General features: G+C 51.3%; 1 protein-coding gene across 2 annotated transcripts in view; it reads left to right on the forward strand.

Moving 5' to 3' along the window:
- PHC2 (polyhomeotic homolog 2 (Drosophila)) overlaps positions 1-15,413 on the forward strand; it is a 112,125-nt gene that overhangs the window by 56,044 nt on the left and 40,668 nt on the right. For both annotated transcript variants that reach the window (XM_011955380.1, XM_011955379.1), the window contains exons 2-7: positions 3,785-4,012; positions 6,966-7,124; positions 8,349-8,426; positions 8,845-9,009; positions 10,805-10,891; positions 11,996-12,308. In XM_011955380.1, the coding sequence (XP_011810770.1) occupies positions 3,839-4,012; positions 6,966-7,124; positions 8,349-8,426; positions 8,845-9,009; positions 10,805-10,891; positions 11,996-12,308 (976 nt within the window). In that variant the 5' untranslated portion in view covers positions 3,785-3,838. The remainder of the gene's footprint in view (positions 1-3,784; positions 4,013-6,965; positions 7,125-8,348; positions 8,427-8,844; positions 9,010-10,804; positions 10,892-11,995; positions 12,309-15,413) is intronic.

Consider the following 15,413-nt stretch of genomic DNA (forward strand, 5'->3'; position numbering starts at 1 on the left):
AGGTGGGTGGGAAGGCAAAGCCTAGAACTGGAGAGAGAAGAAAGGAATGGCATGCTTGCCCGCAGGAGAAGGAGACAGGCGACAAGAGTGTGAGAAGTGCACTGTGCCCATGTGCCCAGGTTGCTGCAGTAAGTCTCTCTCCCCTGAATGGGGAGCAGTGGCTGTCCTGGCCTGTACAGTTTTTCTGTAAAGGAATGCTATGCTCCCTCAATAATTTTGTCTTATTTCTTAACAAGATTTGAGTGTACACTCTCCACAGTGTCTGCCCTAGCTGCTGCAAAAGGAAAAAAGAAATAGAAATTATAACCCTCAAACTGAGCAGTATTGAGGAGATAGCAACAGGATATTAATGATGACTTTGGCTCTTTGTGGTAATCATGCTCTTATTAATTTGAAAAATTATTTTTTTTCCCCGCTTAAATGGGTATGCTCCACAAGCAGAGGACTGAATGTCTGTGATAGGATGATAAATAAATATTATTTTTCCATTTAGGAAGGAATGGATAGAAGGAACAGACTCTACACAGCTTCTGTTCTAGCTCATGCTTTTGAGAGCTGTGGCTGTCTTTCAAGCGCACTTTCTCACTCTCTTGATTGCTCTCTCAATCACGTAAAGGATAGAGGAGGGAAGGTCAGAATATGACTAGATTTTAAGTGTGCAATTCAGTATGATCAACTACACTCACAGAAATAGAACTGAGACTTGATCATCCAGGATGTAGATTATTCTACCCTCTTAATTTGCTGTGGTTGCTGCCCTATTTTCCCATTTTATTTTTTATATTTATAAGTACTTCAGTTGAGATTTTCTAGTGTGGAATGAAAAGCAAGAAATGAAACCCAATTCTGGCCAACATTTGGGAAAAGGGAGGTGAGACTTTGAACTAAGAGAAGATGTTGGGATTCTATGGGGTAGGCTGTGTTTGAATGGAACTCTCATTTACTGATTTGTTGCTTGATGATCCTTATAATTTCAATTGCACCTCATCTTTACAATTAGTTTTTCAGTTTCTGTGAGATCAGGAATTATACCTTCTACCACTTTTTACACAGCCTAATTTTCCCTCCCTAGAACATAAGATAAAGTGGATTTTGACAGCGCCAAGGCATAGGAAGTACTTGTTGACTTTGCCGCTTCTTTGATTCCTGCATCATCATCATTATCATAAGCATTCTTAGCAAGTCAGCAGCCATAATAAGGCCTAGCACCGAGTGCAGCTCAGGACAAAGGGAATTAATTCATGGACAAGCACCTTGCCCTATGGCAGTAAAAGCAGACATATGAACATAAGGAAAAATCACTGCTTAAAGAGTAAGGTAAAGAGTGCAGCTTGCAGGCTGCTACACTGCCTTGGAAATCATAAGCAGCTTGCTGCCTACCACCTGAGAGGTCCTGGGGTTTCCAGACTCCCAACATTCCTGTCTTTTAGCCTTTACCCACACTTTTTTCAGCCCACAATGAAATTCCCCCAGTCTGAAGAAGGCAGCCTGAGAAATGATAACCCTGAAACTGAGCAGTACTGGGGAGATAACAGCAGGATAGTAATGATTACTTTGGCTCTTTGCACTAATCATGCTCTCATTAGTGTGAAAAATTATATTTTCTTCACCTGTTAAATCGGTATCCTCTACAAGCAGATGATTGAATGTCTGTGATGGGATGACAAACACATATTATTTTTCCATGTAGGAAGGAATGGGTAGAAGGAACAGCCTCCACACAGAAATGAGGATGTTTAAGAAGAGCATGGAAAAAGAAAAAAGGAGGAACTTAAACTCAGATCTGGGTGTGCCTCTCCCACCACCCTTTCCTTCTTTCCCAACCCCTCTCCACTGCCAAGCACACAGCCTCAAGGGAAGGTGTAATTTCCAGTTCTGTATTCAGACTATAGGATGGGCCCTGAAGGAATTTCTGGCCCTCCTTACTGACTGGGATAGGAGGTTCCAGAAGGCTCTGCCAGTTCTGTCTCAGGAGAGGCCTGATCTATTGGATCCGGGCAGTGTGAACCAGGCCACAAGAGCCAGTGCTTACAGAGCACGCAGGATATGCTTGGCATTCTGCTGAGCACCCTACATCATCACTTTTCTTTATGTTCACCACAGCCCATATCCTATCACATCTAATTGATTAAGAAACAGGTCAGACAGGTGTGACATGCCAGGATTTCCTAGCTAGAAAGTGGCAGAGCCAGGACAAAGCCAAGTCTTTCTGATTCCACAACCTGAGATTTTAACCAAATTGGTCAGTATGGTACCCTCCTGAGCATTAGATCCAGAGGGCACTCAGTAAGTGCATACCTAATAAAGATGGAGACCTCAAACACACTTGAGCTCTTCTGGCTTTGCAAACTAAACTAAATAAACACCTCAGTTTATTCGACTGCCTTCTGATGTACCTCTTTCTCTTATTCTATTCTCTATAGATTTGTTTTCTATTTTTTTTTTTTTTAGATGAAGTCTCACTCTGTCACCAGGCTGGAGTGCAGCAGTATGATCTCAGCTCACTGCAATCTCTGCCTCCCAGGTTCAAGTGATTCTCCTACCTCAGTCTCCCAAGTAGCGGGAACTACAGGTGCATGCCACCACGCCCAACTAATTTTTGTATTTTTCGTAGAGATGGGGTTTCACCATGTTGGCCAGGATGGTCTTGATCTCTTGACCTCGTGATCCGCCCACCTTAGCCTCCCAAAGTGCTGGGATTACAGGTGTGAGCCACCACACCCAGCCTTCTCTGTAGATTTTTAATCCTACTGCTTTCACTAGGTGGCTGTATAAATATGGACAAATAATAAATTCTCCGATGTTCAGTGTCCCCACCCCAAAGATGAAAAGGCTGATAGGGTGAGAGGTGATCCCTGAGATCACTGCTAGGGAGAACGTTATAGGAAGTCTGTCTCCTAGTTTTGCCTCCTCCGGCAGAATGAACAGGTCACAGGCTTTAGAATCAGCCAGACCTGATTTCAAATGTCAGTCAGTGAACCGAGTCTGCCCTGTGTCCTTCTGAGGGCACGTGTGTCTAAAGACCTCAGTTCCCAAGTGGCCGGGCGCGGTGGCTCATGCGTATAATCCCGGCACTTTGGAAGGTCAAGGCAGGCAGATCACTTGAGATCAGGAGTTCAAGACCAGCCTCGCCAACATGGCGAAACCCTGTCTCTACTAAAAATACAAAAATTAGCTGGGCATGTGGCAGTTGCCTGTAATCCTAGCTACTCAGGAGGCTGAGGCACGAGAATCACTTGAACCCGGGAGATGGAGATTGCAGTGAGCCGAGATCGCACCACTGCACTCCAGCCTGAGTGATAAAGTGAAACTCCAGTCTCAAAAAACAGAGACCTGATTTCCCAAGTGGCCCCACCACAGACTCTTTGGAAAGCTGATGTATATACTGCATAGTCGTCACTTGGTATCCACAGAGGACTGGTTCCAGGAATCCCCTTGGATGCCAAAATTCATGGAAGCTCAAGTCCCTAATATAAAGCGGCATAATATTTGTATATAACTGACCCACATCCTCCTATATACTTTAAACCATCTCTAGATTACTTGTAATACCTCATACAATGTACATGCTATGCAAATAGTTGTTACACTGTATTGGTTAGGGAATAATGACAAGAAAAAGTGTACATGCTCAGTACAGACACCGTGTTTCTTGAATATTTTTGATCCGTGGTTGGTTGAATCCATGGATGTGAAACCCACGGATACAAAAGGCCGACTCTGTGAGCATTCTCTATCTAGTAAGTGTGTGTCAAACCATTCACTTCTGCCTCTTCCCTACTAGCATCTGCCTGCCCTTCTGCCATCCGAGCGCCCTGACTGCGCCACACTGCAGGCCATGGAGAATGAGCTGCCAGTCCCTCATACATCTAGCAGTGCCTGTGCCACCAGCAGTACCAGCGGGGCCAGTAGCAGCAGTGGCTGCAACAACAGCAGCAGTGGCGGAAGTGGCCGCCCCACCGGGCCCCAGATTTCTGTGTACAGTGGTATTCCAGACCGGCAGACCGTGCAGGTAAGATTCTAATTGATCTGAGAATTATACTCCTTAATCATCTCCAGAGCTAGCAAGGAGGAGGTGTTGGCATGGTCTGGTGGGATAATCTAGATGTGGACTCTAGAACGGGCATATGGGAGTGAGTTCGTAGATACACATTTGTGTATTTTTACAGGGGGTGAAGGATGCAAAATGGCCCAACCAGGGAGTTTGGAGGACACATGTGTGAAAGTGTAAAGGGCAGACAAGTAACAATAACAAATAATACATGATCAAGAGCTGCTCAGCCGCAACCTAGACCTACTCTCTAAATGACCATTGTCCGGTGAAGAACAGATCTCAGTTTTTCAAAGACCAAAAACCAAAAAGAACCCCCAAATAATCCTTTGTCATTGCAGCTTTTTACCTTCTCCCCTAAAGCAGCAGTTGGCAAGTGTCATCCACAAGGCCTTCCAGGTGGCAGCTCACTGCTCCTAAATGCAGTCAGGGCCATGCACTACCATCTGCTGTGTGCCTGACACGGTACTAAGCATTTTGCATAGTTATTCTTTTGGTTATTATTAGGCACAATTCTGTAGTTGAGAAAACTGGGGCTCAGAGAAGGTAATAACTTGTCCAAGGTCATTCAGGTAAGACAAAAAAATTGAAGCTAACTCTCCCCAGACCTGTGTTCTTAATCACTACAGTGTTTTTTTTGTTTTTTTGTTTTTTTTTTTTTTTTTGAGATTCCTGGATAATACAGGCAGAAAAGAAAGACCACAACTGAGAAGTGTTTACTCGCAGTGACTTTGCTATTACAGTTTGGGTATACTAGAAAAGTGACCTCATCCTGCTTTGAACTTAGGCCCAGATAAGGGAACAGGCGAGAACCCACAGCAGACAGTAAGAGGGCCTGAAAACCTGAGTTAAAGAAGACGCCATCAGATACCCTGGACTCTTCCCTCTCCCAGTTATTTCCACCTCGTGCTTAGTGAATCCATGTTTCCTGCCCCTACCCTTGCCCCCAACCCCAGCGCCCAGCCCTGGCTCATCATGCATGAGGACCTTAGCTCTGATTTCTAGCCACGACATTCGGATGTACCCACTCCTGCCATTCATCACAATTCTAGGCAAAATGGGGCGTGGGGTTCTGCTCTGGCGAGTGGAATCACCCAAGGTTGCATGCAGAACCATTCTGGGTTCCTCCTGTCTCCCTTCGTTGACATCGTCTTATGAGGAAGGGTCACAGGATCTCAAGTACGTGGGCTGGACTGCTGGGGAGGTCACTTTCAGGAGTCTAATAGAAAGGCCTAGGCAAAGGGAATACAGACAAATAATTCTGGGAGAGCAGGAGGGAAAAAGAATAGAGTTAAAATAAAACAGGATCTCGGAGAGGGGTGTTCACATCAGAGGAGTGGAATCTGGGGGCAGCATGTGGAAGAGTTGGGATGGGGATGTCTGGGGAGACACCAGAGCCCACGGAGGATCTGCTATAATAACAGGCTGTTTTTACAGAACCCCAAATCTGAGCCAGAGGCTGTTTTGTCCTAGAGCTGTCAGCCCTAGAAGTCACACCAACCTGGGGAAAGCCTGACCTGACCCTGGGCCCCATCCTGGCAAGGCTTGCTCGCCAAGATGGGGCCCACAGTCAGGAGCTACCTGTGGCCAGGGATTCAGCAGAGGTAAGGGTAGAAAATAGGGAGAAGCCTGGTCAAGGCCACTGCAAGGCATCAACTGGGAAGAGATGGCAGGAGGATGACCACTGGGAGAAGGGAGGAGAAATGTCTCTGGGACTCACGGGAAGAAGACAGAGGATCTTAGGGCTGGAGAAAGGCACTTGCTGTTCTTTGTTCCTGGGGATGGGGAGCATCAAAGGACAGCCTTTTGTCCTTTCCAGGAGATTGGCCAATCCCATTAGGAAAGAAGGAATAAGCAGTAAGGTCAGGGAATGGGAGACAGAAGCTAAAAAGAGGGAATGATGGAGAGAAAGAGAGAGGGAGGGAAAGAATAAAAGGGGGCCGGGCACAATGGCTCACACCTGTAATCCTAGCACTTTGGGAGGCTGAGGCGGGCAGATCACCTGAGGTCAGGAGTTCAAGACCAGCCTGACCAACATGGTAAAACCCTGTCTGTACTAAAAATACAAAAAAATTAGCCAGGCGTGGTGGCAGGCACCTGTAATTCCAGCTCCTTGGGAGGCTGAGGCAGGAGAATCACTTGAACCTGGGAGGTAGAGGTTGCAGTGAGCCAAGATTGCACCACTGTACTCCAGCCTGGGCAACAAGAGCAAAACTCCATCTCAAAAAATAAAAATAAAAAAAAGAATAAAAGGGGAGTGTGCTGTCCCTGTAGCACTGGTCTGCTCTGCAAGACCCAGGCAACCTTCTTCTAAGGGATTGATGGGACTCTGAGAAGCTGTGGGCCTGGGGAGCAGCCCCAAGTCTGCCTTACAGCCCCAGCCTCAAGGAGAAGGCGTTGCCTCCATCTAAGTTTTCCCGTGGCTGGCTGTTGCTGAAGCTGGAGTAGGCCCCCTGTTGACTTTGCTCTTCCCTCCACCCCCATTCTTTTCCCTGCCTTATTGAGCTTCACCCTCATCTGAGGCTGCAGAGTGACAGAGGGAGAGGAGTGCCTGACAAGCCTGGTGGAGACCCTTCTATCTCCCTGAGCCTCCCTCACTGCCCAAGAGTTGGTTAAAGCAATGGTGTGCAGCTCTGATTCTCCTCACCAAGGCGATGATGCAGGAGCAGGCCGTGCTGGGGAGGAGCTGCAGAGACAGGCAAGATAGATAGGGTTAGACTTGATGAAGAAGCTCTGCGAACAGCTGTCCTCCCACTGTTCTAGAGAGTGGCCACAATCGGCTATGGTGGTGGTCACAGATCTTGGCATCTCCTGAGCAGTTACAGAGGCCTCGGGTAGGCAAGGCATTACTGCCAAAGGGGTATTCTGTGTGACAGCTGCCAGCCTGGCTCTTCTCCCTCCTCCCTCTTCTCAGGTGATCCAGCAGGCCCTACACAGACAGCCCAGCACGGCCGCTCAGTACCTGCAGCAGATGTATGCTGCCCAACAGCAGCACCTCATGCTGCAGACTGCAGCGCTCCAGCAGCAGCACCTCAGCAGCGCCCAGCTCCAGAGCCTGGCGGCCGTGCAGCAGGTGAGATTTGGGAAGAACCTCAAGGCTGGTGCCAGGTGTCCTGGTTGTGGAAGCGAAAGGGAGAGGAAGCAGGCACCGCACCCATGCTTCACATCCTTCTCTTACTACAACCTAAAGAAGTCCTTGTAATGCGGGTACTACTGTCATTATCTCCTTTTAGCAGGTGAAGGACAGGGCCCTGGGTCATGCAGCTAGTGAGTGAAGTGGCGGAATGCTAGCCCAGGGAAGAAGTGCCAGGGATCCCCTCTCCTAACCACCTTATCGCAGGTCTAGGGAAAGGACTGTGGGTTCCAGGGAAGCATTCATGAACGAAGGGCACTGCCTATTTATCTTGTCTGCCCGTTGTTGCTGTCTCTCCTCCTTAGCTGAGAACACATTTATTTATCCATTTAGAAAAACATTTTATGTACCTTCTGCGTGCAAAGTTTATATCAGGCACTGGGTATACTGAGCACCCTGTCTTCTTGGCACTTCTAATGGGAGACAGCAAGTAAACAGGAACCAAAATAGCCAAGGAAACAAAATATTTAAATCTCTAAGTTATAATAAGCCCCATGAAAGAGAAGAACAGATCGCTCTGACCGAAGGGCAAAGTGGACAGCCTTGCATTGCATGGTCAGGAAAGGCCTGTCTGCTGGAGTAACACTGGAGCTGACACTTGAAGGATGAGAAGCTGGCCACAGGGAGAAGGGCAGCTTGGACACTATCGTTCATGTCTGCAAATTCTCTGTGTGGGGGTGGTGGCTGGGTGTGATGGTGGTGGCTGGGTGTGATGGCAGTGGCCGGGTGTGATGGCGGTGGCCGGGCATGATGGCGGTGGCTGGGTGTGTGGCGGTGGCCGGGCGTGATGGCGGTGGCTGGGTGTGTGGCGGTGGCCGGGCGTGATGGCGGTGGCTGGGCGTGATGGCGGTGGCCGGTCGTGATGGTGGTGGAGTGGAGGGCTCCACACATCGAAGGCCGTGGCCTAATAGTTGGAGTGCTCAGTGGCAGTGCCTTGCCTTATTCAGTCCTCTCAGCAATCCTATCAGGCAGGTACTGTTACCATCCTCACCTATTCACAGAGGAGGCGGTATACTTGCTGTGGGCCACACAGAGGCAGGTTGGGGGCTGACCTTCAGAAGCTGTTCTCCTTAACACCATCCTGCAGTACCTCCTGTGGATGATGAGAGCCCAGGAGTGACTGGGGGAGGTCTAGGACTCTAAGAGGAGTTTGTTCTTTCCTAGGCAAGCCTGGTAGCCAACAGACAAGGAAGCACTTTAGGCAGCAATGTGTCTGCACAGGCCCCAGCCCAGTCATCTTCGGTGAGTAGAATGGGAGAGCAGCAGCAGAGTCCACAGCCCCAGGACCAAAATGCCCAAGTTCCCAGACCCAATTATGGTGAAACTGTGGCTATGTAACATCATGGCTGGAATCTATTGCTCCTGCCGGGAAGAAAAAGAAAAGGACATGTCTCTTACTGACCTTAGGTTAGTAACTTCCTGTCATCCTCCCAATGTCAGGGCTCTCTGTGGATAGCTCAGTTCTCCCAACATCGGATCCCCCTGCAGCTCTGCACCAAGGTCAGAGGTGGGGCAGGACTGGGGGATGCTCCAAGGCCAAAGACCACAGATGGTCCTGAAGGAGGCTGAATAAACCAAGGAGCAGAAGAGGGGGGAGAAAGAAATGGATGAGGGGGACACAGTTCACCAACAGAACCTCCTGTCTCCTACCGCACATCAGATAAACCTGGCAGCCTCCCCAGCAGCAGCCCAGCTCCTCAACCGGGCCCAGAGCGTGAACTCTGCAGCAGCCTCAGGCATCGCTCAGCAGGCCGTGCTCTTGGGCAACACGTCTTCCCCAGCCCTGACTGCGAGCCAAGCACAGATGTATCTGAGGGCACAGATGGTGAGTACCCATGGCTAGGGCCATGGCTCAGGGGCACCAGGACAGAGGCAGAGAAGCTGGGAGCTGGAGAAGGGTGGGGAGGAAGCACTAGGGGCAGGGGAAGGAGATAAGGGGTGGGATAAAGAAGGGGGCCTGGAAGGCTGAGTGGAAGCTTTGGTACAGCCTCGAGGAGTCACGAAGGGTGGGGCTCCAGGCTGAAACAGAGAAAGTTACCTGCGATGCCACCTTTCCTTCGCCTCCTAGAGTGAAACAGAAGTGTCCCCTTATCAGAAACTCCTCAAAATTAATCAGGATGGGCAGAGCGGTTCATGCCAGGTGGTCCTGGACACCCAGACATCCATGTGCTTGACAGAAATGGGGTCTTCCCCTTCCCACCATCCTTACAAGGACTGGCCACCTCTAAGTCAAGGGCCCAAGATGCTTTCCAGCTTCAGCGTGCCTCCATTGCCCTCCCAGCTGGGCCCCATTCTAATCAGAGGCCAGATGAGCTTGTTTGGGCAGGATGTCCTCAGGATAGCACCAGTTCTTTCCTTTGTACCTGTCCCTGAGGGGTGCAAAAGTCCTTAAGAGCCTACCAAGTCCCTAAGATTTAGGAGAATGCCCTGGGAAAATGGCAGCATACTCCCTGGGTGGCAATAGCATGCAGCCTCAGCTAGGGCTCAGTCGCCGTGGGTCATGTCTCATACCTCCCATTCTGAAGTCTGCTCCTTCGGGCCCTTGACACACTATCCCGAAGGTAACACAGTCCCACCCCTCTCTTTGCTCTTATGGCCAGGACGTAACCTTTGGAGCTTGTCTGGTCTTGGTCCCACACATTTGCTCTTGGCTCCGAGTTCATCATTTGAAGCCCATCTCCATCCCCAGGGAACAGCCTCTTAGGCACAAGGCATGAAATAGACTTCCATCTCCTAGGGAGCTGGACAGACACACTGTGATGCTGCTGCCCAAAGCTGACTGTGTCTGCAGGTTTCTTGTCCCTGTGTTCTACTCCACTGGGGTCGTGACGCCTGCCTGTCTGCCTCCCTCCCCAGAGCAGGGCATACACCCACAGAGGAACAAGCACAGCTGCGCTATCGCAGAGTTCTAGGGAAAGCACCCTGTCAAGGCACCAGCACATCCACACTGACGCAGAGCTAGACTCCCACAGAGGTCGAGGTGTCATGCAGAGAACACCATGGATCCTGCACCCCACAGGATGGGATTCAGACACGAGGACGGCTCCAGGCAGTCCGCTTCCTCTGCCGTTGTTGTCTCCAGGCCCCTCTGAACCTAACTTTGACTAGAAAATGACCAAAAGGATACATGGAACTTGATCCCCTGGAGGGCAGTCTCATCGTGGCTCAGGCCTGGGTTCAGCAGTGGGTTAGACCTGCAAGGTGGTCCTAGGGCATCCGTCTCGCTTCCCAGGATGCTGAGGAGGCGGTGGCTTCAGTGTATCTTGGGGATATCGGTCTCCCCTAGGATGAGCCCCTCACAGAGGGTTCTGAAGGGAACTCGGCTTTGGTGTAGCCCCAGAGCAGCTCTCCCCACCCACCCCTGCACCAAGCCTGGGTCAGGACACAACGAGCCTCTGGAGAAAGGCAGGCGCTCCCCCTGGACTCCCCCTTCCTTGTCTTTCTGCTTCTACGGTCCTGCCCTTCCTCATAGCCGCTCCTGGGCTAAACAGTTGTGTCCTGGGGCTGAGTCCACATCGGGCAGGTAAAAGGCGCCTCGTTTCCTGTGATTCCAGGCCCAGCCAGGTAACCTGGTGCAGGTAGCTAGGAGCCTAGGCGGCACTGTTCCTTTGTCCCCTCAGCTCATCTTCACGCCCACGGCCACCGTCGCTACTGTGCAGCCTGAGCTCGGCACTGGCTCCCCCGCCCGGCCCCCCACCCCTGCCCAGGTGAGGACTCCATGCTTGTGGGAGGGCAGGGGGGTGGGCACCCCCGTAGAGGGGCACTGATACTGGGGAGGGGCACAAGGAGAGGCCGGGATCAGCTAGGAAAGCAGGCGGGAGACAGGACACCCCAGTGCCCCCAGGCCTGCGCGGCTACCCTCCTCCAGAAGGCCTCGGCCCCTCCTGGCTCTGTTTTGTTCCCTCAAACACAGGTCAGGAGCCAGAGGGCAGCCTGCTGAGGCCAGCATGATTGCCAGGGAGGGCTGGGCTGTGCTACCCTCCATGCTTTACACCTGCCCCAGGATTGCTGGTCTGGCTGCTGCTGCTCCATAAGTGGAAAGTCCCACTCTGGTTACACATGGTACCGCTGCCAGGACTCGAGAAAAATGGCATGGAAGAGGGAGCAGAGACATGTCCTGCTCTGCTAGGAGTACACAGATACTACTGTGGCTGCAAAGATTCTGTGGGCAGCGGGGGAAGGAACCCCTACCACTCTCCTCTCCCCACCTCTACAGAATGGGGAGGGCGATGGGAGAGGGCTGTTAGCAGGATTTTCAGTCTGGCACAGCCTCCATGTGTCCAGCAGAGGGCGCCAGGGACCAGGCTGAGTAAGCATGCCGGCCGTCTTGGAAGAGCCGGTGGCAACCTTATTCTGAGACAAGATATTTGCCTGGTGACCTTGCTGGTCAGTTAACTTCCACTTTTGCCCTGGCCTTTTCCCGTGCGGGAAGCCCCATGCTCCCCGACGCTGGGAATTATTTCTGGGTGGTGTGCATCCAGTCCTGAAAGTGTAGGGGAGGAGGGAGGTCAACAGAAGGGACAGAGCCCGGCCTCCCCACCGCTGCCTGCCCAGCTGGGCAGCAGGCCCTTCTCAGAACTCAGCCTCTTCTGCTGCTGGATGCAGTCACAGCGAACTCTCTGGCCCTCTTTAGCAACTCCACGTGCTTCTGGTTCCTCTTCCAGCCCCTAACACATTCTCTCTCTCTCTCTGATTTGACAACCTCCTGTTCTATTCAGCCATTCCTGGATCCATCCCTCTCTCCCTCTTAGTTGTGTACTGGCATTGCTCCTACCACATTCTCTGGACTCCCACAGACCCTTCTTTTCCAGGTACAGAACTTGACCCTCCGAACACAGCAGACGCCAGCAGCAGCAGCCTCGGGCCCCACCCCCACTCAGCCTGTCCTGCCCAGCTTGGCCCTGAAACCCACGCCAGGCAGTAGCCAACCTCTGCCTACCCCAGCACAGAGCAGAAATACTGCTCAGGCTTCCCCCGCAGGTGCCAAGCCTGGCATAGCTGACAGTGTGATGGAGCCACTCAAGAAAGGAGATGGCAACAGCAGTGTGCCAGGGAGCATGGAGGGCCGGGCTGGGCTCAGCCGGACGGTTCCTGCTGTGGCTGCCCACCCCCTCATTGCACCAGGTAAGGTCTTCAGGAAGCAGGAATCCGTTCCCAGAAAACTCAGGGCCATGAGTCAGAAGGAGACTTTCAGACTTTCCTTTTTCCCATGGGTTTGCAAAGATACTAGCCATGGGTCTTTCTCTTCTCCCTCCCTGTCTCGAAGAGTCCATCAGCTCCTGGCTCTGTGCCATGCTTCTGGTCTAACTTTATGCAGGGCAGCCATGTCAGTTGGAATAAAGGAGTGCTTCTGCACAGTGGGCACAGCGATGAATCAGGGTACACAGCCACAGCTCTGGAGCTGTGGGCACAACCTGGAGTGGCTGGAGGCGGGCAGTTGAACTATTTTGAAATTCTCCAAGACTCAGCAAAAAGGCCAGGGGCTAGCCAGAAGCATGTGAGAACCAGACAGGGAGATGGGAGTGTAGGAAGTTTATTTTTTCTCATTATTCAGCAAGCATTTGTTGGTTAGTATTTGCCAGTCATGTTGCCAATTCTAGGTGTGCAGAGATAAATGAGACTCAGGTCCTGCCCTCCACAGTCTGGCTGGGGAGACAGATAAGTGCAGTGCATATGCCATAATAGATCTAAGCTCTGAACACTGTCAGAACAGAGGAGCTATCTGGCTTTGAGGAGAGGAGCTAGGAAAGGCTTGCCAGTGAGGGTGACACTTGAGAATAAATCTAGGAGCTTGCTTGTGAGGCAGGTCCAGTGAATCCACATGCCCTGCTAGACCCCTTTCCCTGCCTACTAAAACTATCCCCATGCTGCCCATTGTAGGCAATCTTTCATGGGAAAATCTGCCAAGAGCCCAAGAAGCCAGTCCTATCGGTCTAGGCAACAAGACCACACTGTTTTACCATAGAAATAAATAGAGTGGCAGAGCACACGGCTTTGCATTAAAGAGAGAGTCACGCTGATCGCATCCCTGAGACAACCACTAACCGCAGTCCTCTCTCAAACCATTTTACCATCCAATCTAACCTGCGGGTCTTTTTCTTGAGAAAATACATCAAGAATATATCTCAATACATCTTTGGCAAAATAGGATAGGATTTTTTTTCCCTAAAGGAGTGTGCAGTCAAAAGAAGGGAGCCAGATATAGAAGCAAATCCATTCCACTTCATAAATTCTATTTTAGGACTAAGTACCAGGCACAGTGTGGGCACAGATGGTCAGCTGCCTGCCAGGCAGAATGGGTCAGAGACGCCATCCCTCAGAGGACACGGCACATGAGCCTTGCGGCACGAGCACGTGACCCAACAGACAGAGTGGGGAAGGTTCCCAGGCAGAGAAAAGCAAAGCAGTGCACATGGCACTGAGTTAGGAGGAAATGGGGTCAAAATCCCTCATTCACCTTCTCGAGGCTTCAGAAATCACCCAGGGGCAAAGGGTCAGTCGCTGCATTCCAGCGGTCACCGCTGAGCCAAGAAAGGCACCTCCCCACGGAGGCCTCACGGCCCTGTGGCTTCAGATGTTTCTCACTGTCTGGCATGGCTTTCTCCAGAAAGTGGCCCAGCCTCTTCCTTTTATGGAAAAAGAAAGTCAGGCTCAGAAGGGTACACTGGGGGCTCTTTCAATGCGTTGAAAGCAGCTTGGACTACAGCTGAGACCCCAAATGAGCACTTCTAGTTTCTCGTTCAATCTGCATATGCCCCGGAGGACTATCTGCATCTCAAGCCTTCCTGAGAACCCCCTTCCGGCCCAGGCCGAAATGTAACCTCTTTCTAAATCTAAGCCAGCACCCCAAGTTCTAACACTGTTGAAAAGAAAGACTAGTTCTTGGGTTCCTCCTAAGGCTGCTAGGCAACTCAGTTCTCAAGAAAACTGGACAGAAACGGGACCAGCATTCATAGGACGTCCACCATGTGCTAGATAACGTGCCCTGAGTTGTACGCATCACGCTTCTTTAAACCCTGTAAAGATCCCTTTCCAGTAGGTGTCCTTATCCATTTTACAGATGAGCAAACTGAAGCTCAGAGAGGTTCTCCAGGAGCTTACTACATCTGTCACGCACTCAAAGTCACCTAAGTAGTAAGTGGCAGGACTGGGGGCCGAGTCAAACACTATTCTTCATCTCAAGCCAGATTGTCCCTCTCAGTTCTTACAGGAATCTGGGGCCTCCTCAGCCTTTCCTGTTTCTGACCCAAAGCTGAAAGAGTCTGGGGAGGTCTAAGCCTATTCAGGGTTTGCAGAGTCTGGTGGAGACCCCATGTAAAGGTAAACACCAACAGGTGACAGGCTTGAGGCCCAAGGGCCTAAGCCTAACAGTGCCTGGCTAGAATGCAGTGCAGAGACCAGTGGCTTCACAGAACTTTCTCTGGAGCAGCTGTGAGCTGCAGTCCCACAAAGAACCTCTCCCCAGAGACACAAAGCAGTGGGCCTGCATTGTTCTGCCTCCCACTATCCCGTTCATTCTTCCTCTCTCCCACCCCTTCCTCTCTGTAAGCCCAGAGATTGCGCTGCCTGACTCCCACCTCCCAGATGGAAGGCAGCTGGGGAGGTTTAGTAGGGGAAGATCCTCTCAGGACTCCTGAACAAAAAGGACTGAAATCATTCTTAGGACCTAGTGCAGGGCAGCCAGGAGCAGCACCTGTCTTGGGCTACACAGTTCCCTGGGCAGAGGTGACTTCTGGCCTCCTGCCCAGCCAACCCACTGTCAATGAACCAAGGGATCTGAGAGCAGGAGAGAAGAGCGTGCTTGAGCATGCATGTGTGTATGTGTGTATGTGTGTGTGTGTGTGTGTCTGGGAAAGAGAAAGCAAGCAAGCGTGCACGCATTTTTTGTTTGTTATTGGAGCATTTTTTGAGCTGGCTGGCTGGCTTGCTGCCCCCAGGGAAAGTAACCAGTGGAGACTTGCAGTGGGGTAGTTGGGGGGGTATGGCAGAGAGGAATGTGTTCTCCTGGGGGCTGTTTCCTCCCAGAGCAGGCAGACCCTCCAGTCCCAGCTGGGACTGCTCCCACTGACAGCTGTTTGGGGGCAAAGCCCCTCCCCCATGGCAAGCTCCCTGCTGTTCCTGCTCCTGTCACCTTGGCAACCAGCTTCTTTAGGCTCTGCAAATAGAAAAGGTCCCTTATGCCGAGAAAAGGGGTGGGGGAGCAGGTGGGGGAGGGGAGTAAGGGGTGGA

The sequence above is a fragment of the Colobus angolensis genome, unplaced genomic scaffold (genome assembly GCF_000951035.1).
Source record: "Colobus angolensis palliatus isolate OR3802 unplaced genomic scaffold, Cang.pa_1.0 Scaffold4, whole genome shotgun sequence".
In the NCBI taxonomy this organism is placed as follows: domain Eukaryota; kingdom Metazoa; phylum Chordata; class Mammalia; order Primates; family Cercopithecidae; genus Colobus; species Colobus angolensis.